At 49.3% G+C, this 26,394-nt stretch overlaps 1 protein-coding gene across 4 annotated transcripts; it reads left to right on the top strand.

Moving 5' to 3' along the window:
* The first annotated feature begins 1,484 nt into the window (after nt 1–1,484).
* On the top strand, nt 1,485–24,841 carry MROH7 (maestro heat like repeat family member 7). Of its 4 annotated transcripts, XM_078854120.1 has the most exons (19): nt 1,485–2,639; nt 3,432–3,558; nt 4,579–4,674; nt 5,687–5,791; nt 5,930–6,065; nt 7,183–7,295; nt 8,351–8,503; nt 9,004–9,158; nt 12,803–12,941; nt 13,855–14,018; nt 15,227–15,364; nt 15,513–15,627; nt 17,301–17,441; nt 19,230–19,391; nt 20,651–20,806; nt 21,070–21,192; nt 21,361–21,463; nt 21,997–22,059; nt 24,427–24,841. In XM_078854120.1, the coding sequence occupies exons 1-19, from the start codon at nt 2,617–2,619 to the stop codon at nt 24,660–24,662; spliced, it is 2,448 nt and encodes an 815-aa protein (XP_078710246.1). In that variant the 5' UTR covers nt 1,485–2,616; the 3' UTR covers nt 24,663–24,841. The 4 variants fall into 4 exon arrangements, with proteins under 4 accessions (XP_078710246.1, XP_078710245.1, XP_073213707.2 ...); XM_078854119.1 differs by lacking the exon at nt 1,485–2,639 and having other exon boundaries at nt 3,257–3,558; XM_073357606.2 differs by lacking the exons at nt 1,485–2,639; nt 21,997–22,059 and having other exon boundaries at nt 3,257–3,558.
* The last annotated feature ends 1,553 nt before the right edge of the window (nt 24,842–26,394 follow it).

Consider the following 26,394-nt stretch of genomic DNA (forward strand, 5'->3'; position numbering starts at 1 on the left):
TCTGAGACTCGGGGAGCTGCGACTGCTCCCGGACAGCCACCTCTCTCCACTGCAGCCAAGTTAAGTGACTTGCCCATGATCACACCAGAAGTCTGTGGCAAAGCTGAGAATTAAATCCTCATCTCTTGATTCCCATTTCTGTGTCTTACATACAAGACTCGCCTCCTCTGAATGCCAGGGAGGGAGGGGCAGCAGGTATTTCTATATTCTTTTTCCCCACCATGCACCCCTTTTAACCAGCTACAGCAGAATTTTACCCTTTCCCTTCTTATCAAATTCAGAAAATTCCAGTGAAGCTTGTGGGACAATAAGGCAGGATGTGGGAGAAAAGGAGGACAAAGTGCAGCCGGCACTGGAGATGATGGCACTGAATGATTGCAATATGGTAGGAACATGCTCCATGTCTCTAGCGCAGAGGTGGGCAAACTACAGCCCGCAGAACCCTCCTGCCCGGCCCCTGAGCTCCTGGTCCGGGAGGCTAGCCCCCGGCCCCTCCCCTGCTGTTCCCCCTCCCTCACAGCCTCAGTTCACCGCGCCGCTGGTGCAATGCTCTCGGTGGCAGCGTAGCTGAGAGCCGCAGCCTGACCCGGTGCTCTGTGCTGCGCAGTGGCAATGCTGGCTCCAGCCGGGCGGCATGGCTCTCTGTCCTGGCGCTCTGGGCAGCGCAGTGAGTGGGCAGGGAGCGGGGGGGTTGGATAGAGAGCAGGGGAGTTTGGGGCGGTGGTCAGGGGGCAGAGGTGTGCACAGGGGTCAGGGCGGTCAGTGGGCGGGGAACAGGGGCGTTGAATGGGGGCAGGGGTTCCCAGGGGGCAATCAGGAAGGAAAGGGGGGGTTGGATGGGGCAGCAGGGGGGCATTCGGGGCAGGGATTCCGGGGGCAGTCAGGGGACAGGTAGAAGGGGTGGTTGGACGGGGCAGAGGTCCCTGGGCGGCAGTCAGGAATGAGAGGAGGAGTTGGATGGGGCGGTGGAGGACAGTCAGGGGACAGGGAGCAGGGGGGTGGATGGGCCAGGAGTCCCAGGGGGGCTGTCAGGGAACAGGGGGGTTGGATGGGGGCGAGAAGCAGGGCGGGTCGGATAGGCGGCAGGGGCCGGGCCACGCCTGGCTGTTTGGGGAGGCACAGCCTCCCCTAACCGGCCCTCCATACAGTTTCAGAAACCCAATGTGGCCCTCAGGCCAAAAAGTTTGCCCGCCCCTGCTGTAATGTCTCTCTCCCCTCACACTTCTATGCACTTTAATCCAACCATCCCATGACATTTATCATGCACGCAATCCAGCTAGGCATTTATGCAGTGCTTCTAAGTGCCTAAGGTTCTGACCTCATTCCATCCACTCAGCGCACACATTCAGGGGCCAAGTAATTTGATTTCTGATTTTACTTCTGGGGGGGGGGCAGGGGTGCACTTGTGTATTTAATAATTGCTTCACAACAGAGAATGTGTGAATCTTCAGGAGGTGTTTTGATGGGAGCAGTGTCTAATGACTGATGTTTGTCTCCTTTCCATACTTATATCACATGTTCTTTCCTTGCTTGGGTGGGTCCACGATCCATGAAGGAACTTGACAGGGGTATCAGCAGGCACGAACAGAAAACGAACTCCCTTCACAGCCAGAAACTCATGGTTGTCAAGCAGATTGTGGTGAGTAAGATCTGCCCATGTGACAGAGTGGGATGGATGAGCTATATCTAGAATTTCAAGGAATGCTGCTCCTAACCTGCCTTACGACAGCACAGATGACACAGGCGTGGGCTCAGACAGAGCTCAGACACTCCAGAAGCAATGAGCTGTGTTATCCATGTTATCCAAATAAAGGTGCTCATTGAATAACCAGAAAGGTTAGTATAGAGGGAGGTGGTAGCTATAAAGGGCCACACATGGGTGGTGAGTTTTCCTGACACGGGGACACTGTTCCAATGCATGTCTTTGTGTATTTAATTTGGAAGGACTCTACTGCAAGCGCCATACAAAAGCCAGAACACTTAGCATTATATCGTCACAAAGGAGATCCCACCGGCCCACCTGTGCCGCCCAGGCAGCAGCAGACCAGTCTGGCACCAGGTCAAACTTTCGGGCAAACCACCTCTCAGTTCAAGGGATCTCTTCCCCTGGGGCGAGGGAGTTAATGCAGAATCCAAGAGGCAGCACAGAAAATGGTCAAAAATAAACCAACTGGAATAAATGAGCCTTGCAGAGTACTTTAGAGGGAGCCAGTGAGTGGCTCTGGCCTACATCTCCTGTGGTAAATTCCTCAGCAGAGGACTCTCCACTGAGAAAGCTCCATCCCTGGCTTAGCTAGAGAATGGACTTGCCCCAGCTCACTTTGACTGTCAAGCATGGACACAAGGCAAGAGGGTCAGAGAGGGCTGCTCATTATGCTTTTATTCACTTGGGGGCCTGGTTGGGACTTTGGTCTGGCCTTGGGGGTCAGCTACCCCCCTGTGCTCTCTGGAGATTGGGGTCACCCCCTTGTTAGGGCAGAGGGACAAACACTGGGGTTGGCAGGGCTGCTGGGAGCTCATCACTACATTTATCTCCTCTGAGATTCACAGAAGCATATTAAATCGCTGCCGCAGGATTCTCTGGACTTGCGCTCCAGTGCCGTGCGCCGTCAGGGGATGCTGCTCATCACAGACTGCAGGTACTTGGATGTCTCACCCTGACTCTGTGGAGCCAGCAGTCCCAACCTCCCAGGAGGGACGTCCAGCTCCCATTGCCGAGCATTCAGAGGGACGGAACGGGGAGCACTCACCTTGCTCGCCGTCTGGCTGGGTGGGTTGTTCAGACTGACATGGAGGATCTTGAATCCAAGCACTGTGAATGGCGTCTGAATGGAGTCTCCCCTCCCACTCTGTTCAGATGTTTGCAGAGGTTCCCCTGTGAGTATGGGCTAATCCTCTCCCCAGCAAAGATACAGGATGCCAGAATAGCCACACCCCTGCTGCTTTCCCCAATGCCAGTCCTATACTCTGCCAGCAGACGAGGAAATGTGGTCTCCCGGTTATGGCCCTGGACTGGCACTCTGGAGGCTGGATCACTTCCTGGCTCTGCCACAGACTCCTGAGTGGGCAAGTCGGTGCTTCAATTTCCTGTCTGTAAACGGGAGTAGTAATGATACTTCCTCTGCCAGTTTTGGGTAATTAGATTGTAAGCTCTTTTGGGCAGGGCCTGTCTCTAACTATGTATGGGGGCCACTGGGGCCCAAATCTCAGTTATGGCCTCTAGGCACGACTGTAACACAAATAACAATAATATTAATTAGCCCGGTCCCTGCTGTTCTCATCCATGCTGCTCCTTTATGCCGAAAGCATTAGCACAAACCTCTGTCAGCCACGTTTTCCCTTCCTTTCTCACGGTCCCACAGTGACAGAAATGAAAGCCCTGGTGCCCCTTCCACAGCAGGAATGCCAATGGGTGCTTATTTTTCTGCTAGCAAAGTGAAGCCGCCTCTGGAAGGTAAAGAGAAGTTGGATGTGGTTATTGTCTGCGTTGCCAGCATCTTTGCCCTGCCCTCAATCGAGGCCTTGCAAAGGCAGGAAGGCCACAAAGTAAATGTGAAGGTAATTCATTGTCCTCCTCTGAGCACATTGCCTCTGTGTCCTTTGGTTGATTTACACCCACTCCCTTGGCTTGCCTAGAATCTGAATCTGAATCTGAATCCTTCCTGCACCATCAAATGTTGCTTAGGCACAAACAAGGCTCGGCCATCCCTGTGTATCCTGGGCCATTCTCTGCATGTCCTCCATGTGTTACGTCCCATAAGGGTCCCTCTCAAGGTCCTGTTTGATGGAGGGGTTCTTTAAGGCAGCCCCTTTCCTGTGTTCCTCCAGCTGCCCAATGGCACACCTTCCATGGCAGACACGCTGGCTTCATTCTTAACACATGGCCCAGATAATTCCGTCTTTTTTTCTGCAGAACTTTGGGAAGTTGTGTTTCTGTAGCTTAACTCCTTTCTAGGAGAATAGGTGGTTGGCCTATCACTTGACTCCCAACCTGGAGGACCCATGGGCTGCTTTTCATCTGGTCCCCAGCCTTTGACTTGTCCAGCTTGGGTGTCCCTCCCAGGAGTTGCAGCTCTAACCACCATAGCTCACAGGGTCTTTGGTGCGCACAAGCCTTCCCAGCACATCAAAGTTCTTTCTCCAGGGAAGTTTGGTTTGCCTAGAGCTGATTAAAAAAGCTTTCCCCCTGGTGTCTGGTGCGTAAGAGGCATGTGCATTGTGTGAGGTGGAAAAAAGACTGGAGATAACAGAGCAAGGAGGAGCTCTCTCCACCCTGCTGAGACAATTACACACTGAAGCTGAGTCCTTGCTGGGCTTTGGGTCACGAACAGTGTCCAGAGCCCAGTGATTGTGTTGCAACTTCCCTGTCCTATGCCATGCTGCAGATAGAGCCCTCTTCTGAGAATGACCAAGAATCTGGTTTCATATCAGGCCTTCTGGCAGTAACAGCCAATGGAGGGGTCTGAAGCAGAGATTGTAAAGTGTGTGTGCGGTGTCACAAGACCCCCACAGACAGGCTCCTAGACGTCACAGGCTTTGTCTGATGCCAAGTGCTGCGGCTCTTCTTTGTCTTTTCAGGATTTGTACAACCAGACTGTGGATGCCCTGGAAGTGATGCTGAGAGCTCTCCTGTCAGAGAAGCCAAACCCAGCTGAACTGCAGAACTTCTTGGATGTAAGCAGCATTGAGCTGGTACGGGCAGAGGGTGGGGGAAGTGTGATCTTGTGGCGGTGTGAGGAGTGGAGGGTACGAGGGAGAGACGGGAGGGTTTGTGTTTCTGTTGTCTCTCGAATGGGACCCTACATCTTGCTCCATAGAGCGGAGATCACGTGTAGTGTTAGCTGCTTTAGGGCAGTAGAAAAAAGTCATTTCAATTGAAAACAAGGGAAAGGAAATCTGATATAGCTTTTCAGTAGGCTCGTCCTGTTCTTCACAGCCAAGGACTCCCTTTGTCCTTCCTTCCAGTCGCTGACAGCTATGGCAAGGCTCTCCCTTTCCCCTGTCCCTCTCTCAGAGGAATGGAAATGGAAGGTGGGTCTCTAGCATCAGATTGTGGAGCATTAACTCTGGGGTCTCCTGTCTAGCTGGGCGAGTTTGAAACCAGAAGCGAAATAGCAAAGACTCTCACCCTCCTTCCTACAGAAGCTATCAGACCTGGAAAAGTAGGAATGGCTCTCAGGTGCAGAGGGACCCACTCCTCCCTTCCTCTCCAGAGGGATTGAGTGATCCACGGATGGGGGAGTGGTATTCAGAGGAGACTCACTCCCTTGCTTCCTACCTAGAAAGTCCCTGAGGCCCAGGGATGGGGAGGATTGTGAGATCTACCTGAGTCTTATCTGACTTTCTGGACATGACAAAGGGTTCAGAAGGAGAATGGGACCAGCCCTTTGGAGGGATGGAATACTGCAGCAGTCCCTCAACACAGTAGGCTGATTACAGGACACTGCAATCCTGATGAACACAGGGGTGAACCGTATGGTGCTAAAGCCAGATTTACCTCTTTATAGGGGTATGTGTCAGGGGGATTGTCTGTGACACAAATCCTGCAAGGGAGCAGGACTCAGACAGCCTGTCTGGTTAATACTGTGGTGATCAGGTCAGAGAGAGATCAGCTTTCGGGGTTCACTGCAACACATGCCCCTGTTCTGCAGTTTCTAACACAGGCCTCCCTTGCTTATTCCTGCAGCACTTGGCCCACTGGATGACATCAGAGAAAGCTCATGAGCGAGCGAGGGCTGTGAAAACCAGTGTTTGCCTGTTACAAGCGGCAGTCGAGCATCCTAAGTTCTGTGTGAGTGATCTCTGACCCCTGGTAGCCTGATGCCATGCTCTCTTCCCCTTGTGTGGCACATTTATGGCTACTGATGACAGGTTCTCTTTGTCCACCAAACCACCATACCGTTTCCTTCCCCCTTTGATTTTCACTCAGATGTCACACGAGTTCCCCAGGCTGGGGCTCCTGATTGGACGGCTGGCCCTGCGTGTTGGTGACCCGGAGAAGGAGATTGGCCGCCAGGCTATGGAAGGCTTGTATTTCCTCTACTCCCTCATGTGGTGCCAAAAGGGTAAGAGGGGGCTTTCCAAACGCAGAGGACCCAAAGCTCCTGCCTGTGTACAGCTGGACATGAACCCTAACACGATGATGAGTCCCTGTAGGAACAGGTGTCTTCTTGGAGAACTAGGCTAGAACACAGCTTGTAAGCAGACGACCGTCTTCCCTTCTCTATGCTATAAATGGACTAGTTTAGAAACCCCAATAGGTCTTTAGGTGAGAGCCCACTAGGGACTTTGCTGCTGCTGCTGTTGATTTTCTGTGGAAGGTGCTCAGATGCTGTGTCGGTGGGTGGCACTATAATACTCATGGAGGGATGGATGGAGAGCAGGGCCACTGTTAATGAAGGTTACATTTAAAAGGGGTATATTTTGTAAAGGGGGGTAAGGGCAGAGAATGCCACAGGAACTAAGCTATCTGTAGGTCACTGTGAGTGCGTAATGTTTTGAGGGAAAGAACCAGTGAAGAATATTCTCTAGGGAATAGGATAAGGCTGTTAGATATTTTCCATGGTAGGGTGTTTGTTACGCAACAGACCTGCTGCTCCATCAAGCGCTGTGACTTCAAGCCTGAAGTGCAGCTATGGTTCAGGAACATGAATGAGAATGGGAGGAAGCCAGTCTTTTAAGAGCAAAATGGGAAGCCTTTCAAACACAGAATCATAGAAATGAAGGGCTGGAAGGGACCTTGAGAATCATGAAGTTCAGCTCTCTGCACTGAAGCAAGACTGAGTACACTTAGACCATCCCTGACAGGTGTTTGTCCAACCTGTTCTTAAAAACCTCCAAGGATGGGGATTCCACAGCCTCCCTTGGAAGCTTATTCCAGAGCTTAGCTGTGTTTAGAGTTAGAAAGTTTTTCTTAATATTACCCTAAATCTCCCTTGCAGCAGATTAAGCCCATTACTTGTCATACCTGCAGTGAGCATGGAGAACAATTCATCACCACCCTCTTTATAACAGCCCTTAACATATTTGTTATCAGGTCCCCTCCTCAGTCTTCTTATCTCAAACATGCCCAGTTTTTTTTTAACCTTTCCTCATATAAAAGGTTTAGAAAAGCTGACCTCTTTTTTTGTTGCTCTCCTCTGGACTCTCTCCACCTTTCCCAAACGTATTGTCTTCTCCTAGAACCTGAGAGGAAGATGGGGTCTGTGACAGCAATGCTACATCAAATGCCCAAAGAGATCTTGGGTATCTACGAGCCCACCAGGACTTGTCAGAACATCTCTGAAATTGTTAAGGTGAATCCTCAACACAGCCAGAAATACTTTTCATTACACCCTGCATGTGTGTTCCCAGTGTTGTGCCTCTTCATATACAGTGCAGAGCGGAGCAGGCTGAAAATAGGAATTTCTGACCTGTGGAAAATTCTGATATTTCAACATTTTTCATCCCAATTTGGGATGAAAAATTTAAATATCAACATTTTTCACAGAATGGAAAGTTCCAAATTATTTCAATTTGGAAATGTCAAAATACTTCATTTTGGCTCAGTTTGACATTGAATTGCATCCAGCTGCCACAGTGCTTCATGGGAGTTGTAGTTCGGGTGCCTCTTGCCCCCATTCCATTTCATAGTCCAGGATCCCCAGGTGGATTACATTTCCCGTAATGCACTGTGGCAGTTCAGCCAGAGGAGGATCCGGGGTGCATCATGGGAGTTGTAACCCAGCCCATATTGGAAAATGGGGGGCACCTGAACTCCCATGAGATAGTGCAGCAGCACGGGTGGATACAGATTAATGTCAAACTGAAATATTTCAATTTTTTTTCTTGTGAGGAAAAAAATAATTTTCTGGAAAAATTGAACAGAAAATTCCTGACCAGCTGTTGCTCAGAGCCTGTCAGCCATAATACTTTCCTTTCATCTATATTTTACATAATAACTACCTGTCCTTTATCTAAGGCTCAGTGAGCACAAAAGAAGATACCTATGAAGCTTGGTTGGCCTCACTGACTGAATAGTTTGAACTAGTGACTAAACAATATCTACGGGAGTATTTGGTTTGAAGCAGTGACTAAATAATACTCCCAAGGGTATTTGTTTACAGGATCCCATACACGCAGCTCAGGAAAAAGTCAAAGGTTGAACGCATCACACACCAGAGCAGTTGAGCTCTTGTGAAGCATTGGTAAGGTTGAATGGCCTTGAAATTGTTGGAGGCAGCTCATTCTTAAATAAGTTGAAAAAAGCCAAACTTGTCCTTGTCTGGATTCTGCTTATCAATTGTGCCAGCGGCAGAGTTGGTGTCCAGCTGGGTCACCTACATCAGGTGCTTTGGTTGTGTTCTTCCAGGGATTTGGACAATTTCTCAGCCCAGACCAGATGGCAGACCTTCTCCTGACAGCTGTAGAAAGCCTGAAGAAGGCCAATGAGAGCACCATTGAAGCATCAAAGACTATTCTGAATGTAATCCTGGAGAAGTACAAGCATAAGATACAGATGAAGGTATTAGGCTCTTGGGAGTTGGGGAGCATTTAGAATCTCCTGTCCTGGGGTACTGTCAGCGGGACTCTTTCTTCATTGTGATGCTGATATTTTAAGTGTTGCAAGTGGACTGTCTAAAGCTGGGAAATGAGCCTTTGTTCCATTGTCTCGGGACTTGAAGACTGCATCTGGAAGCACAAGGGGTTCTCTTCAAGCTGTTGCAGTTCCCTCTTGTTCTGGTTAAAGAAGTCCTACTGATTTGCTCTTCAACTTTGTTTGTAGCTATCAATCTCTCCTACAAAAGACTAGAAAATCTATCATTGGGAACACTCCTGCCTTGGCAAGGAGAAGGACCAGGCAAAGTTAGAGGTCTTCTATAATGATGCTTGATGTGCTCTCCAGGAAGGTGGAATTGCTCTCATTAATAGTGTCTGCCCTATTATGCTCTGATTCTTACCCCAGAAGGAACCCCTTACACATGTGCACGCACACACACTCTAAGCTGTATTGTTTTCTTCTAGGTGCCAAAGATTGTGGACAGAATCCACTCCCAGCTCAGAGCCATCCATCATTCCCATGGCAGACAGGTAGTGATGATGGCCTTATGCCTCCTGGCTCGTGCTTTCATGGAAGAAGTGTCCACAGCCCTTCTAAAATGTCCGCTTCCACTGGACAGGTATGAAACTTCCTAATGACCGGGATACTGACAGCTCATTCTTTGGATTCCTTATTCTTTCCTCTCCTCCTGAGAGGTCTCAGACTGGCAGTAACTTCCTTGCTGTGCAGAAAATGTCTTTCTTGCAAGGTTAGATTACACCACTAACCACTGAGAAATGATACCCCCTCTGGCTTCCATCCCATAATGGCACGAATCACAGATTTGCCCAGATGCCTTATGTGACATTTACTAACTATGCTATTCGATGTGTGTCACTCGCTTGCTTGCAATGAGTGGAAGGGGGGAAATCCCACAGAGGAGAGCACCTGAGGCTAAATTCTCCGTCTGCAGAACTGGCGCATGACCACACATACAGCTGCCTGTGCCTGAAAAACAAAAATCTGCATGTGTACATGGGTTCTTGTGTGCACTGGTACCATTGTCTCCAGAGGCTGAACATGCTCTCCCTAGACTCAGGGTGCCTCTAACCACAACTTAAAATTCTCAGTAGTTGGGGGGGAAAAAATCAGAGTAGATGGCTGAAGTCCACTGCCCCTGCCCCCCCGCCCACAGCTACCGTCAGATATAGTCCCAAAACATGATTTCCCCAGGCCATTGAATAACCCTCTTCGACCCGTATCCTATCTCCTCCCCAGACAGCCAGGGTAAAAGATGGGCTTTGCGGTGTGTTCCAAAGGGTGACCAGTCCAGGCTGCAGCAGACCAAGAGGGAAAATCCATTCCACAACTTCCACTGTTCTGTATCAAGGGTGTTGCAGCTTGAGGGCTTTCAGAATCTGCAGCTATGGCAATATGTTATGGGGAGAGATGGACTCCCAGGTAACCCAGAAGTACAGGGTTTTCTTTGTTGGTACCCATGATGGGTTCCCCCCGGGAACTTCCAGGGAGTGCCACCTGGAAGTGGGGTACCACTTAGCCCCCTTGACCCACCAGCCTGGGCTCTCTTTTACACTGCACTGCTGTGACACACTCGCTCCAGCCTGTACTTTCACCAACACACATGCAGGTAGGGACACACCCAGCTGCAGTTACATGCAGATACTCTGACTAGCTACTGCATGGGAAGACTCCAGCTAGGGTACTTCCCAGCTATTCAGGCACACACCTCCTCTGGAGTGTAAACCCAAAATTATACCATCTTGCGCTGCACAGGAAACTGTACAGCGTAAGCTCATGAAATTCGCCCCCTCCTTCAATGTGGAGAGGAAATGCAACAGTTTTCTGCCCCGAGTTATGACTTCCACACACTGGGGACACACTAGTTTTAGATAAAGCAAAACCAAGCTTATTAACTACAAAAGATAGATTTTAAGTGATTATAAGGGATAGCAAACAAATCAAAGCAGATTACCTAGCAAATAAACAAAAAGCGCAACCTAAGTGTAATGTACTACATAGCTTGATATGAATAGCAAATTCTCACCATAAGTGATGATACAAGCAGGCTGTAGATTCTTAAGGGGCAAGCTGCACTTGCTTACAGCTTGAAATCCCCAGGTGTTCTATTCACAGGCTAAAAATCCCTTTAGTCTGGGTCCAGCACTTCCCACAGTTCAGTCTTTGTTCCTCAGCTGTTTCCAGGAGTCTCCTTGGGTGGGGGAGTTAGTGAAGAACTCTGATGATGTCACTCCCCTGCTTATATCGCTTTTGCATATGGAAGGAATCCTTTGTTTCAAAGTTTGGTTCCCACGCCAGTCAGTGGAAAAATACTGACACCCCAAGATGGAGTCCAGCACCAGGTGACCAGGTCACATATACCTGTAGCGTCACAGCAGCTATTCCTTGGAGGCTGTCTGTAGCATCCTCAGGAAGGTGCCCCAGGTGGGAGATAAGCTTCTCCGAAGGCCTATTGTTCTCTCTAATGGCTCATTAACTTGAATGGGCCCTTCCCAGCCAGCCATCTAGACTGAGAGGCTTTTGCTTAGTGGGTGTTCCCCAGGTGTAAACACATTAGAAATACAGATACATAGTCAATATTCCTGACTTCAGATACAAAAATGATACATGCATACAAATAGGATAATCATATTCCGCAAATCATAGCGTTTTCAATGATATCTCACGTGACCTATCTTGCATAAAATGCATCATAATTGTGTCATAATCGTATCATCATAATATCACTGTGAAGAATATGGGGTTCAGTGTCACAGTACCAACACCCTGGAATTCCACTTGGAAGCCCACGTGCAGCTCCTAGAACACCAAGGTGATGTGCTTGCAGTGTCGAGCTCCATTCAGGAAATGAACTGCTGCATTCTGGACCAACTTTCGCTCCTGAATGGTATCAAGATGTAGCCCCAAGAGGCAAGTGGATTACAGGCGTCTAACCTCAAGGTGACAGATAAGATCAGCAAAGTGCCCATGTCCAAACTAAAGGTCACACTTGGCTTACCAAGCAAGAGGAGAAAGCCCTTTGGCATGGCTGTGCCCTGGGCTTCAGGAGTAGCCTTGAGTCTAGTACGACCCCAGAGCAGTACACTGACTCAAAAATAATGGTCGTCCCTCATTGAGCTTAGTGGAGGTGATGTGATTCTAGTCAGTTTTTCTGGTTGTGTCCCACAACCTTCCAACAATCTCTCTGCCCTGTCTGGGCTGAATCTCAGCCAGCTCGGCCTCATCCAAGCTCAAGTCTCCTGTAGACCTGGGGCCATCCAGTCCCCTTCACCAGCGAATCAGCTGTAATGATGATGATATCCAGCTGGGTATTGTCCACAAAGAGCTGGCACCATTGCCCATGTTTCTTTTGTCACCCACCTAGCAGCCTTGTGTACACATGAAACAAGAAGTGTGGGCAGAACTCTACAGTATTCCACAGAAAATCAGTCTGGGGGGTGGACAAACTATTCACCGTAATCACTCTCTCAGCCATGCCATGTATATAGGAGCAAAGCCACTTCAAATGGGTTCCATCTGCTCCTAAGCACACTTCATGATCAACCATATCGAAGGCAGCTGACTGACCTAATAAAATCCATGTGGACATGTTGTCTTCAGTTGTAGCCAAGAGACAATCAGCCAGTGCCACTTGTGCAGCTTCAGTCCCATACCCAGTTCTAAACCCAGGGTGAAGGGAATCTAAAGACTACAAATATTGTCATAGGTGCTTTGTCTCCACCTCCATGACGATCCTTCCCAGGAGTGGGAGATTCCATACCGGTGGTAGCAGGACACAGTGGGCTAGGAGCCCCCGCGCATTGCAGGAAGTAATGGTCTGTTCATGGCAAGGGTGTATTTGTGATTGTACATCCCCCAGCCCAATGTAGACACTAGGTCTGCAGCGTGGTGAGGTATATGTGTAGAACCAGCAGTCATCTGTGAAAACCCCACATGCATGTGTGTGACCTGAATGTATCTTTTAGGTAAAAAACATGGCTGGTTATCTTCTAGCAGACTGCAGGTCTGACAGTGGTCTCAGCCCACCATGTTATCTCAAGGTGATGGAACATGTAACATGGGTCACTTACTGCTTTAGGTACATAGTTTTGTTTTCTTGGTATCTGGGATGAGGCCCCACTGTAGTCACCATCTCTCCGATGGAGCCCTGACCCTAGCTTAGATGTCAATTGTCCAGTCAGACTGTAGTGTTGGCAGAGCTATGTGTATCCGATCCAGCATGCAACTGTCTGTCTCAACTCGTAGAGATGCAGCTGGGATGTGGAGAACACTGGCCAAAACAGAGGCAATCTGTCACTCCCACAGACTTCTGGATGTGCTGCTGAAGGAGCTGCAGGAGAGGCCAAGCACCTCTGAGGATAAAGCCTTCTTCATACCTATAGCTGTAAGAAACAATTCACACATGACTCTCCTCTTCCTTCAAAGAGGAGAGAGGTCTACGTCTGAGGGATGTATTGCTGTGAATTCTCCCTGGGGAAGGGATGGGGAGAGCTGCCCTGTATCTCTGGCAGAGCCCTGAAAATGCTCCCGTTTTCCATTTCTTTGCCTTCCTCAGGAAATGCTGTGTCCCAGACACCAACTGTCTTGTCATACATGGCTGGACAAAGCTCCCTGTGGAGCCCATTTAGCTACTACTTAATGACCTGGAGAGGACTCACTGGTGCCATTCCCTCTGCTTCCGCAACAGGGACTGAGCAGTCAGTCTCCTCCCACTGTCTGCAGCACTCCACTTCCTCCCTCTCCTCTTTTCTCCTGCTCAGGGTCCAAGCAGGCTCGCTCCTGCCTTCATTGTCAGAGGGTAGGTGCACTGCCTCCCATCTCCATAGTGCTTCCTCTCTCCAAGGCCTGAGCACCCCACTTTGGTAGCAGCCCCAGATATAGCTGGTCCTGGTCAGTAGGACTCAAAGCATTTTCCAAAGGAAGTCAGTATCATTATCCCCATTTCACAGATGGGGAAACTGAGGCACAGAGTGTGGCAGTGACTTGCCTAAAGTCACCCAGTAGGCCAGTGGCAGATCTGGGAACAGAATCCAGGCTTCCTGAATCCGAGTCCAGTGCTCTGTCCATTAGGCCACGCTGCCTCTTCTTTGGCATTGAAACCCTGGTCTCCTGCGTGGCAATGCAGAGCATTAAGCGAACGGGTGGGGGTACCATGACAAAACAATGCAACCTCTTCTTACTGGCAAAGCCCTGGGCTAAGCAGCCTTGCTGGGGTCCATGCAACCGAGGACTGGATAGGAAATAGAAGTGCTGGGGAGAGGCAGAGGATTTTACCTGCATTTGTTTCCTTCCTTCAGGCAGCCAGTGCTCTGTGCGAGGTGTTATCTGTATCCATGTGCACACAGATGGTGACACGCTTCTATCCCCGCCTCCTGATGGCCCTGCTTGTTCAGGTGCACTATAGCATTGGGCTCAGCCTGTCCGACAGTGGGGTCTCCAGGAAGGAGCTCCTCCCTGCATGGTAACTACTGAAAGGTCGAGATGCTAACTGTATATATCAGACTCCTCCCCGGGTTCAGCTGCCTGGATAGGTTACTTGTCATCATGTTCCAGGCCTTTTATGGCCTGTCCCCACCCTCCCTATCATACAAGCATAAGAATGGCCATACTTGGTCAGACCAAAGGTCCATCTAGCCCCGTATCCTGTCTTCCAACAGTGGCCAGTGCCAGGTGCCCCAGAGGGAATGAACAGAACAGATAATTATCAAGTGATCCATCCCCTGTTGCCCATTCCCAGCTTCTGGCACACAGAGACTAGGGACACCATCCCTTATCCATATCATCTTTCATTCACTATTGAGAGGTCGACTCTTACCTCCAGTCAGCCCCCAGTGCCAGCCTCCGTCAAACAAGCACCTTCACTGACCCTCTCACCTGGGTGGCGTTCCGCATACACATCCGCCAAGCTACTTCCAATCCCTTCTTTAAACGCTCCTTTGCCACAATGCCGACAAAAAGCTCGACAGCAGTCAGGCTGCTGGGGTGCTGAGACCACTGCCTGCCATGCGGCCTGGGATTGGCTCATTGTTTGCTTGGCTCTGTCTGTCTGCCTTGTCTCATGCTGAGATGTAACCTGTTTGGGGCAGAGACCATCTTTCACTTCTTGCTTTGTACAGCGCCTAGCACAATGGGGTCCTGGTCCAGGACTGGGGCTCCTGGGTGCTACCGTAATACAAATAAATAATTATCTATAGGACTCTATCGTAGCTCCATGCTTTCCATACGCTCACTCCAGTGAAGCCACCCCTCAGCACCCCAATGCTCCTCCCTCTTACAAGCAGTGATGTTACAGCTCCGTGCACGTGTGCTGTGCAGGGCGGGGTGTCACTGATATAGTGGAGTTTTGTGTATGTGCAGTACGCTTACACGCAGCATGGTGTTGGGCTCAACGGCTCAGTTATAGCAGTGCAGGTACAGCATGGGAGCCGTGTGGGCTTGGCCTTGGAGGTCTCGTGTGCAGTACCGGGCTGGCCATGCTGCCTGTTTTAGGCCTCAGTGCCGTGACTGTGCATTGGACATGCAGGGCAGGGTTGGGGTTGCCATCTCCATGACATCGCAGTGTACTGCGAGTCCCGTCTTGACACAATGCAGGTATCTGGGGGGATGGGATAGAGGATTGCTCTGAGCAAGGCCAGTGTTGCTTTAATATGGGTTTTACTCTGAATGCAGCTGTGTTGTGAAGACCGTGAAGACCCTTCTCCTAAAAATGGGATGCCACTATGAGTTCACCTCTGTTGAGAAGGAGGGAGGCTGGGAACTGCTCACTAGCTCTGAGGAGCACCATCGCGGGGTAGGCCTGCTTGCAAGGTGAGAGGCAAGAGCTTTGCTCTCGCCAGATCTCCCCATTCTTCCCTTCTGCCAACTTCCCCCCATCCCTCCCTTCTGCCAACTTCCCCACACACACACCCCGCTGACTCACCTCCTCCGTAATAAGGGCATCTGTTTGCTCCCACAGAGCCATGGTCCACTATTCTTGCTGTGAGCTGTGGCGGATCTTGTACCTTCTGGTCCCGTTCCTCGAACGAGGTGATAAACAGCACAAGCTCACAGCGATGGCCTTTTTCATTGAGGTAAAAGTTATTGGCTTGCATCTATTGTGGTACAAAAGACCATGAGCTGCATCTTCCCTTTCTAGGCTCATCAGCTGACCTCAAACTCCAAGTGTCTCCTATATCTGATTCACTGAGCATTTGGGGAAAGCCTGGATAGCCTTTGAGAGTGTTCAAGAGACTATGTGCGTGTGTCAGAAATAGCGATAATACTTTGCCCTTCTGCAGCATCTTCCTTCTGAGGATCTCAAGGCCCTTTGAACATTTCTCCCCACCGCAGCACATTGAGGTAGATGAGTGTTATCAACCCCATTTTACAGATGGGGAAACTGCGTCAACAAGGCCTTAACTCCCCAAGTCACATAAAGAAGTCTGTGGCAGAGACCAGAATAGAAACCTTTTAGTCCTGTGCTTTGGTTTGTGCTCCCTCTCTTTTCCTAAATGTAGGTTTATAGTATGTAAGTATCTTTTATAGACAGGCCAAAATTCTCAAATGTGGGTACCTAGCTTTGAGTACCCACTCTGTCTTTAGGCACCTGAATAAGTAGCCCAATTTTCATAAGTGCTGAGCACCCGGAGTTCCCAGTGCAGTCTGTAGTTGCAGGAGCTCAGCACCTCTGAAAATCAAGCTGCTTAATTGAGTCCCTAAATATGGAATTAGATGCCCACCTTTAAGCACCCATGTTTGAGAATTTTCGCCTTTAGGACAGTCAAGCACCTTCGTAATGGCAAATTATTTTGAAATGTTTGTCCAGTGTGTATCCCAAGTGCCTTTTTCCTTTTGCAAAATGTGTGTATAGTTCCAACTCTTATTGCCACCTGCTGCTACAGCTCATACCTGACCTACAGATTTTTCATTGTTCGAACTAAGGAGAAGAATGTTTGTAAATTTCCTTTACCTTGTGATGGATGTTTATAGTTCTAAGAGAATCTAACGACTAGCCATGGTTTTACTGAGATGGAGGGATTAGAGAGACAGCCCTTGAGCTCTTAGGTACTGTGGTAAGCATAGTAGAAATACCTCTAAATAAATATTAGCAGTGAGCACTCTGTAGAAACAAAATAGGAGTATTTGGTGCCAAGGTGAAGACATTAAACGTTCTCCTTGAGAACTAATCACCAGTTCCCTTGTAACTGCTGGGGGGCTGGAATGGGAGGAGCCAGTATTGACCTACACTTAGGGTTCCAAAGTGAAGCTCAGCCCTAGTCTATTGCAAACTCCCCTGGACTTGGTTGGGGCCAGAATTTCATGGCTGGTGCTTGCATGGGAACAACAAAGCTGTTGCACAGCAGAAAGGGGATGTGGCCAGCACGCTGACTCCCACACATGAGTGAGTGGTCTGAGATCATTGCTTGGGTAGCATATGATTCACCTGCATAATCTCAAAAATCTCGTTATGTCAGCCCAAGGAATGGGCATCATGCCCACTGCAGACACAAGGGACGGTTTTTGCACTTGTTGTTGGTGCATGGAATAGACTTCATGCCCACTGAGGGATAGTCTATAAACATATGGAATGAAATTCTTACCTGCCTTGAGCACAAGGAGCAGGCTTCATTCCCCTCTAGGCATGGAAATAGACTTCATGCATGCTGGAGCATTTACAACAATTTCATGGTAATGTTCATCCAGAGAACAGACAGACAGCCCTCTGTTTTACAGCCTGTAATTGACCTGCTCTTTGTGTTTTTAGCTTCTCCATATGCCACAGGCAAAGCGGCTCCCAGAAAAATATTCTGTGATCCGTCTGCTGAAAGGACTGACTGACCCAGATCCAATTATCCGAGCGTTGTGCGTCAAAGGACTGATCACCATGGCAGACTGGCCAGGGAAGGTGAGATGGAATCCATTTCATTACGCAGTCAATATCTGTGTAATTGCTCCGGAAGTATCAGTAACACTAGTAGAAATCTAGAGTAACTCTCTCAGCACTAAGAAACTACTGCTGATGGAAGTGAAACAGATTCCATTCCTGTTGGTGCAGAACTAAAACTGCTGGCCTGGACCAAGGCTAGGTGAACAGCATCTAGAATTGCTCCAGATCCCACCCTTTCAAAGCAGGCCCAGAACCATTTACCTGGATCTGGGATCAGTGAGCAGCATTTAATATTGCTTCAGATCTCAGCTTTGCAAAGCATATAAAAAAACCTTTTAACTGGATGGACTTGAAAGTGCTACTATGGATATCAGTGAAACTTTCAAGGAAGAGGCATGTTCTCATTGATAGGGCACTACCAAATTCATGTCCATTTTGGTCAATTTCACAGTCATCGGAATTAAAAAACGTAAATTTCATTATTTCACCTATTCAAATCTGAAATTTCATGGTGTTGTAATTGTAGAGGTCCAGACCCAAAAAGGAGTTGGTGGGAGTGGGGGGGTCCGCAAAGTTATGGAAGAGGGGTTGCACTACTGCTTCTGTGCTGTTGCTGCGGTGGTGCTGCCTTCAGAGCTGGGCAGCTGGAGAGCGGTGGCTGCTGGCCAGGAGCCCAGCTCTAAAGGCAGAGCTGCCATCAGCAATAGCGCAGAAGTAAGGATGGTATGGTGTGGTCTTGCCACCCTTACTTCTGCGCTGTTGCCTGCAGAGCTGGACCCTCAGTCAGCAGCTGCCACTCTCCGGCCACCCAGCTCTGAAGGCAGCAGTGCAGAAGTAAGGGTGGCAATACAGTGACCCCCCTAAAATAACGACCCCACCCCCACCACTCCCTCTTGGGTCAGGACCCCCAATTTGAGAAACACTGGTCTCCCCCTTAAAATCTATAGTAAAGGGTAAAAGCACACAAAAGACCAGAATTCATGGGGGAGATCAGATTTCATGGTCTGTGACACGTTTTTCATGGCCATGAATTTTGTAAGGCCCTGCTCATTGGGTATCTAACACTGCACACTAGAGACAGGGTAGGAAATAAATTTCTGCATTACCAGATAAAATGCAATCTGAGAACTGTTTATGGATTATAGCAGTAGTTTTCAACCTGTGGCCCACAAACCCCTGGGGATCCATGGACTATGTCTAAGGGGTCTGTGAAAGATTGTTGATTACTTAGAATAGTGGTTATCAACTTGTTGTCTGCGGACCCCTGGGGGTCCATAGACTATGTCTAAGATTTGTAAAGGGGTCTGCACCTCCATTCAAAATGTCTTAGAGGTCCACAAATGGAAAAAAAGGTTGAAAACCACGGGATTATATTAAAGAGGACTAGTATTATACATTTATATACAAACGTGAGCAGAAATCAGTCATTTCATTAGCAATGAAATAAACACAAAAGGGAAAAGAAAACCTCATGTCAGCTTTGTTTCAAAGGGTTTTTATTATTGTTTGCCTCCTGTATTCACACATGGTGAGCCAAAAAAAGCCTCACACCATAGCTATGACAAAGAAGTGAATTGGGGAGGGGAAAGAATGTGATGTAGGCTGTAATTTTCAGGGAACAGGGTATGAATTCTGTGGAAAGTCCATTTTAAGCTAACCTTGCCATTTTCTTGAGGGCTTTTTCAGTATTTGGAAAAATTCTCTGATAATTAATGTCTCACATTGATTGTTTTCTTTTTAAACTGAAAGCCAGAATCCTTGGTGAGACAGTGTGGGGTGGTTACTGCATCAACTTCTTCTGTATAGGAGATAAATGTCCTGGTGCCAGCCATGATAAACAGCTTGTGTGGAGTGGACGGGAGGCTGGTTGTGGAGGCTCTTGCTGATGTGAAGAAGATTCTCAGAGGCTTGGATGGAGCAAGTTATGTTGGCTGCATCACCAGTCCCCTTAGGCTCCTCTTTGATGATGTAAGACAACAGTAAAAAGAAAAGGAGGACTTGTGGCACTTTAGTGTGAAAGGGCTGAGGGAAGGGGAGGTGAGGAGCATGTCCATTGCACACCAGCACTCAGTTGTATCAAATAACAGAAATGAAACAATGTCACTCTTCCTGTTTTCATTCCCTTCATTCTTGTTTCTGCCCCACCACATTTGTGTTGTGCCTGTCCCAGCCCAGTGGACCCTGCTGTCTCTGACTTGGAGGCACAGGCCATGCTGTAGCCATGCCTAACAGGTTAGGCCCCTACTGTAGCATGTGATGGGGGCTGTTCATGGTGTGATACTCACATGCTACAGCTGCGCATGTTGTACATAGCATATTCAATTACACAACACACTTTGTGCAACCGAAGGAGTCGCAGGGTTGAAAGAAGAGCAATTTCAGCTCTTATCATATATACTGACCTGTGAAGTGCTGAGTGCCCTCAACTGTGATTGATGAAGTCAGTAGGAGATGAGGGACTCAGCACCTTGAAGGATCAAGCCCTGTATCTGTATAGCATGCATCGCGAACACCACGTTGCACAGCTTTCCCTTACCAAAAAGGGAGGCTGTGTGTGTGATACATTATGGCGGGGTTCTTAAACTTCATTGCACCACGACCCCCTTCTGACAACAAAAATTACTACAGGACCCCAGGAACGGGGACCAAAGCTTAAGCCTGCCCAAGTCCCACCACCCTCAGGTGGGGCTGGGGAGGCAAAGCCAAAGCTCCACTGCCCCAGGTAGGAACGGCCAAAGCCGAAGCCCAAGGGCTTCAGCCCCAGGCAACCGTAGCCCCGCTGCCCAGGGCTGAAGCCATTGGGCTTGGGCTTTGGCCCTGGGCCCCAGTAAGTCTAAGCGAGCCCTAGCGACCCCATTAAAAAGGGATCGTGACCCACTTTGGGAGTCCCGACTCACAGCTCAAGAACTGCTGAATTATGGGAAATGTAGTCCAACTCGGGATCTTGGCCCATAGAGGAGAATGGGAATACAAGGCGCAGACTACAATTCCTGTGGAGCACTGCAATTCCCATTTTCCGCTGAAATCTTTTGGCCAACATTTTTCAATCAAAAAACACATTTTCCACAGAAATTTTTTGTGAAAAAAATTGTTTTGTCAAAAACCCTGATGTGGATCATAGAGCAGCATAAACAGTCCAGTAATTTTCATTACAAACCAAGAGGAGTACAACAGTTCACTAAAAAGACCCCTGTCTTGTTGACTTCCTCTGTTTGTGTGTCTCTCAGGAGAGAGCGAATGTGCGTTCTGCTGCCATTTCCTTGTTCGGAAAAATGGTCAAGAAGGTGAAGAAGAGTCGGGGGCTTATGAAAGAGGAGGATGTCTTGGACAGCTTGATCCCATTACTTCTGCACCTGCAAGAGGGCAACCCTGACATGGCTGAGGCAAGTTCCTACAGTCATTTAGCTCCGAGCCTCAATCATCACTATCCCCAGACACCTCTTTCTCCTGCTCCACCTTTCAATGTAGAATCTTCTCCTAATCTATCTACTCTAATGTGTTTCCTTCTGGAAAAAACTTAGAGCTTCCCTATCACCTTGTGAAGAAGAAATTCCAGAAGATTCATTTTCATTGCAGGTTATTAACAGTTGGAAAATATTGCCAATTTCCAGTCTTTTAACTGTGGGAACTCCATCCTGTCTTGTAGAAATGTAAGAATGCCTTGGATGAATGTTCTCGACTCCTGGAATGGAGACTACCTAAACAGGTGGGCAACAGGAAGGCCTGGCACAATCACCAAGAAGATGTGGATGAAATCTGTCAGTACCTTGTAAGTAATCTCTGCGTTCATTGTTAGAACTGTGTGTTGATTTGGTTGAGGGAGGGTTTACACAGAGTAAGATACCCATTTATCAGGCTGTGCGGGTAGGGTCATGAGGGATTGTGTAGGGTCATCCCTGTCATTAAGCTTTCATTCTGTGCATTATTGATGTCTTAGGTGAAGACACGTCAAGAAAATGTCCAAAGGTTCTTGTTCCAAAGCCAGTGCTACCTCAGCAGCACACACCCCTCTTTACGAAGGGCTGCAGCCATGTTCATAGGTAAATACAGAAGAATTTGCATTTCTTTAGCCAATTCCATAGAAGCACTTTTTCAGTCTGTTGCGCTGTTCCCTCTAGTAGTGCAAGTTAATTGCTTTTTGCCAGATACCCTGATTTCTTGACCTTATAGGATTTAGTATTGGGTGCAATACAGAAACAGGAGTCACTCCTGGATTTTATGCTATCAGAATACCCCTAAGGGCTCCACCCATCAGCAACTAATCCTGTGGGCACCTCCAAAATTCCCCTGGATGCTCCTATAGAAATTTCTCTACAAAAATGTATGTCATCATCTTGAAAGCCAGCCTCTCAGTATGACCCCAATCCAAAGCTCATTGGAGTCAGTGGAAAGACTCCAGTTGACTTCAGTGGGCTTTTTGATCAAGTCCTATCTCCTTAGCTTTTCCATCTCAGGATTTAGGAACTTGTCCAAATACCTGAGGGCATCCTTGTGAGAAAGACAAAAACTGTGGAAGTCCCTATTGGAGGGTGGGAGAGTAATGGGAATGCCCTGCTTTTAATGGCATGTTCAGGGTTCCTGGTTATGCACATGGACAACATGATGGAAATGAAAGATTTGGACATCATAAGTAATGGTAAGTAAAGACTTCATTTTTAAATTCCTGTGGCCTTGGATGAGTATGTGTGTGTCTGAGTGTGTATGTGTGTCTGAGGAGGCACTGGGATTTATATGCACAAAGATCAGTACTCTTGCTGTGCAAGGAACTGTATAAATAGTATCGGTGATAGTTTGACTCTATACCTCTTCTTCCTCTATGCTTTATTCTTGTTGGCACCCCTGCTCGCATGTGTTTGACTACCACTTCTATCAACACTGATGACTCTCAAATCCACTCTGGATCTCTCAAAGTTCAGTCTCTTTTTTTACACATACTCCAACATCTTATATTGTTTGGCTCACCATTAATTCAAAACTCAGTATAATGAGAACTAAACTCTTCTATTCCCTTTTTCCAATGTTGTAGGCAACACCACCATCCTTCTTGTCAACCAGACCTGTAACCTTGAATCATCTTTGTCTCCTCTCCAGTGTCCATGCTATGACCAAATCAGGTTGCTGCTTCTTCCATCACTCTTCAAAATTCTGCTTCTTCCTTTCTGCTCTGATAGCAAAAGCACTTGCCTACTCCCTAATCCTCTCCCAGACTGATAACGGCAAACTCCTTCTGTCTGGTCCCTTGCATACTCAGTTTATTCCCCGTCCAATCCATCCAAAATCCTGAACCAAAACCATCTCTGTGTTATGACTGTATCATCCCCTTTCTTAGAATGCCTCCACTAGCTCCCCTTCACCTTCCACATCTGTCAAGTTTCCTTCCCCACTCTGAACTCTAGGGTACAGATGTGGGGACCTGCATGAAAGACCCCCTAAGCTTATTCTTACCAGCTTAGGTTAAAACTTCCCCAAGGTACAAATTTTTACCTTTTGTCCTTGGACCTTATGCTGCCACCACCAAGCATGTTAAACAAAGAACAGGGAAAGAGCCCACTTGGAGACGTCTTCCCCCCAAAATATCCCCCAAGCCCTACACCCCCTTTCCTGGGGAAGGCTTGATAAGAATCCTTACCAATTTGCATAGGTGAACACAGACCCAAACCATTGGATCTTAGGAACAATGAAAAAGCAATCAGGTTCATAAAAGAAGAATTTTAGTTAAAGAAAAAGCAAAAGAATCACCTCTGTAATCAGGATGGTGAATATCTTACAGAGTAGTTAGATTCAAAACATAGAGATTCCCTCTAGGCAAAACCTTAAGTTACAAAGAGACACAAAAACAGGAATATACATTCCATTCAGCACAACTTATCTTATCAGCCATTTAAACAAAACAGAATCTAACGCATATCTAACTCGATTGCTTATTAACCCTTTACAGGAGTTCTGACCTGCGTTCCTGCTCTGTTCCGGGCAAAAGCATCACACACACAGACAGACCCTTTGTCCCCCCCCAGCTTTGAAAGTATCTTGTCTCCTCATTGGTCATTTTGGTCAGGTGCCAGCGAGGTTATCTTAGCTTCTTAACCCGTTACAGGTGAAAGGGTTTTTCCTCTGGCCAGGAGGGATTTAAAGGTGGTTAGCCTTGCCTTTATATTTATGACAATATCAAATTCAAGCTTCTTTCAAAGCCTTACATCAGTCAGCCCCAAAGTGTATATTTGATTTGATCTCCTTTCATGCACCATCTCCACTACTGTGCCACCGTCATCAGCTTGGATGCCCCTTTTTTAATTTTCCCACTACTGCCTTTGTAAGTTCTTCCATGCTCCTTGGGGTGGCTGTCTGTCTAGATATTTTTATCCCATGCACCAGAGTGGCATCTGAGCATTCATAGATGTGTCCATGCCTCATGGAGTTAATGTGAGATCTTATTAATGTAACCATTTTCCTAGCTCTTCCCTTCCCCCCACCTACTCCCCTTTTATTATCCTCACTTGTTGTGTTATGTCTGAACTTATGCATCAATCCTGCAAGTTGTTCCTCGTGATCTGATTACTGTGCTCATGCAGAATCCCATTGACTTCAGTAAAGCTCCCTGCAGGTGGAGGCATCTGCCCCCATGGAACAACTTGCAGTACTGAGGCCTTATATCATAATTTCTTCAGGACCTGCACAGTGTCTAGACTAGTTTCTGTGAAGCACCCAGCACATGTTTAGGCATCAAGCATAACAAAGTCCTGTCAGGCAAGTACTTTTAAGTACTTTATGGTAGTGTTCCGTGGGTGCTGCCGATGAGTAGGAGGATGCAGAGGATCTAGCCAGGGGGGGGGGGATATATGTTACAGGTGCTGTAGATGAGGGGGAAATGCAGGGCTTTAGGAATGGTATTTCAGACAGCTGAATGTGAATATGCAAAGACCCCGGTGTGCGGTGCATATCTGGATATAAATGGTTTTTATGACAGTTCTGTAGTTTCCAGTAAACATTTTGTCTTTTGTTTCAGCTCTCGGGGGCTTAATACATGACCCTGAGGCGTCCGTGTGTATCTTTGCTGCTCAGGCACGTGAACGTGTCCTGGCAGTTTACTGGAAATTAAAGTACGGCCTGGCTGAGCAACACAAAGTGAACAGTGACTCTGCTGAGAAACACAAAAGCCCCCCAAATCCTCCTCCTACCGAAAGCACCTCATCCAGGCTGTTCAATGCCCTCAACCTCTGGAAATTAGCTGCCAAGCACTAACTGGCTCAAAAAGAAAGCCAGGGCTTATGCCCCACTAAGCCCCATGCAGACACAGCCAGACTCTGATTATTTTTCTCAACGTGGGCTGCCTGCTCTGTTTTCCCACCAGAGGGAAAATCAAAGGGACTCTGGAAGGGTCATTAACATGCCAAAGAAAGTGAACTGAACATGGGTAATAAAGAGCATTGGGAGTTTACTGCGAACAAAGCCTGCCAGGCAATCTTGACTTCTTTTCTGGAGCAGAATTATAGTGTTGGTGGGTGTTGGCCACATGTAATAGCTGGATGTTAGTGCCCAGTGCCTTCCTCAGAGAGCATCTCTGGTTTCTTTACTCACTGAGCTCTCTGCTGCCCAGCTATCAGTTGAGAGCTTTCTTGACCCACACAGTTGGGGTGGTTTCTTACCACCCCCACCAAGGGTAGAGCTGTTCCTGTGGGGGAGCAGGCTTCACTCTTCCAGGGCAGTATCTGGACCTGACTCTATGCATTTGTTTCCCCCTCTGGGTTTTCCTCATTGGTTGTTGTGTTTGGGGGGCAGGAGATATTCCCTCTCTTTGCTCCTGTCCCTAGGACTGAGAGGGAGCTGGCCCTGTTTGTGGGGATGGGGGGAGAAGAGGGGCTGTGTCTCAGCCCTGTCCCTAGGTGGGGAGGTGTCCCTGTCCCCCAGATCCTAGGTTTGTGGAGGGGAGAGAGGGGAAGCAGGTACTCAGCCCTATCCCTAGGCAGTTGGGGAGCTGTCTCTGACCCTAGGCTGGGGGTGGGGGGAGTGGTCCCTAGGTGGGTATGACATAGCAGGAACTCTCCCTAACCTGCGGGGAAGCTGTTCCTGGGTTTTTATGGGGCGGCGGGAGCGGTCCCTGACCCCAGGCGGGGGGTGGGGGGGGCTGTCCCGGGGTTTGCAGGGGGCGGCGGGAGCGGTCCCTGACCCCAGGCGGGGGGGCTGTCCCGGGGTTTGCAGGGGGCGGCGGGAGCGGTCCCTGACCCCAGGCGGGGGGTGGGGGGGGGCTGTCCCGGGGTTTGCAGGGGGCGGCGGGAGCGGTCCCTGACCCCAGGCGGGGGGGCTGTCCCGGGGTTTGCAGGGGGCGGCGGGAGCGGTCCCTGACCCCAGGCGGGGGGGCTGTCCCGGGGTTTGCAGGGGGCGGCGGGAGCGGTCCCTGACCCCAGGCGGGGGGGCTGTCCCGGGGTTTGCAGGGGGCGGCGGGAGCGGTCCCTGACCCCAGGCGGGGGGTGGGGGGGGGCTGTCCCGGGGTTTGCAGGGGGCGGCGGGAGCGGTCCCTGACCCCAGGCGGGGGGTGGGGGGGGGCTGTCCCGGGGTTTGCAGGGGGCGGCGGGAGCGGTCCCTGACCCCAGGCGGGGGGGCTGTCCCGGGGTTTGCAGGGGGCGGCGGGAGCGGTCCCTGACCCCAGGCGGGGGGGCTGTCCCGGGGTTTGCAGGGGGCGGCGGGAGCGGTCCCTGAGCCCAGGCGGGGAGGGCGGTGGGGCTGTCCCGGGGTTTGCAGGGGGCGGCGGGAGCGGTCCCTGACCCCAGGCGGGGGGTGGGGGGGGCTGTCCCGGGGTTTGCAGGGGGCGGCGGGAGCGGTCCCTGACCCCAGGCGGGGGGGCTGTCCCGGGGTTTGCAGGGGGCGGCGGGAGCGGTCCCTGACCCCAGGCGGGGGGTGGGGGGGGGCTGTCCCGGGGTTTGCAGGGGGCGGCGGGAGCGGTCCCTGACCCCAGGCGGGGGGGCTGTCCCGGGGT

Source organism: Lepidochelys kempii, chromosome 8, assembly GCF_965140285.1.
Source record: "Lepidochelys kempii isolate rLepKem1 chromosome 8, rLepKem1.hap1, whole genome shotgun sequence".
Lineage (NCBI taxonomy): Eukaryota > Metazoa > Chordata > Testudines > Cheloniidae > Lepidochelys > Lepidochelys kempii.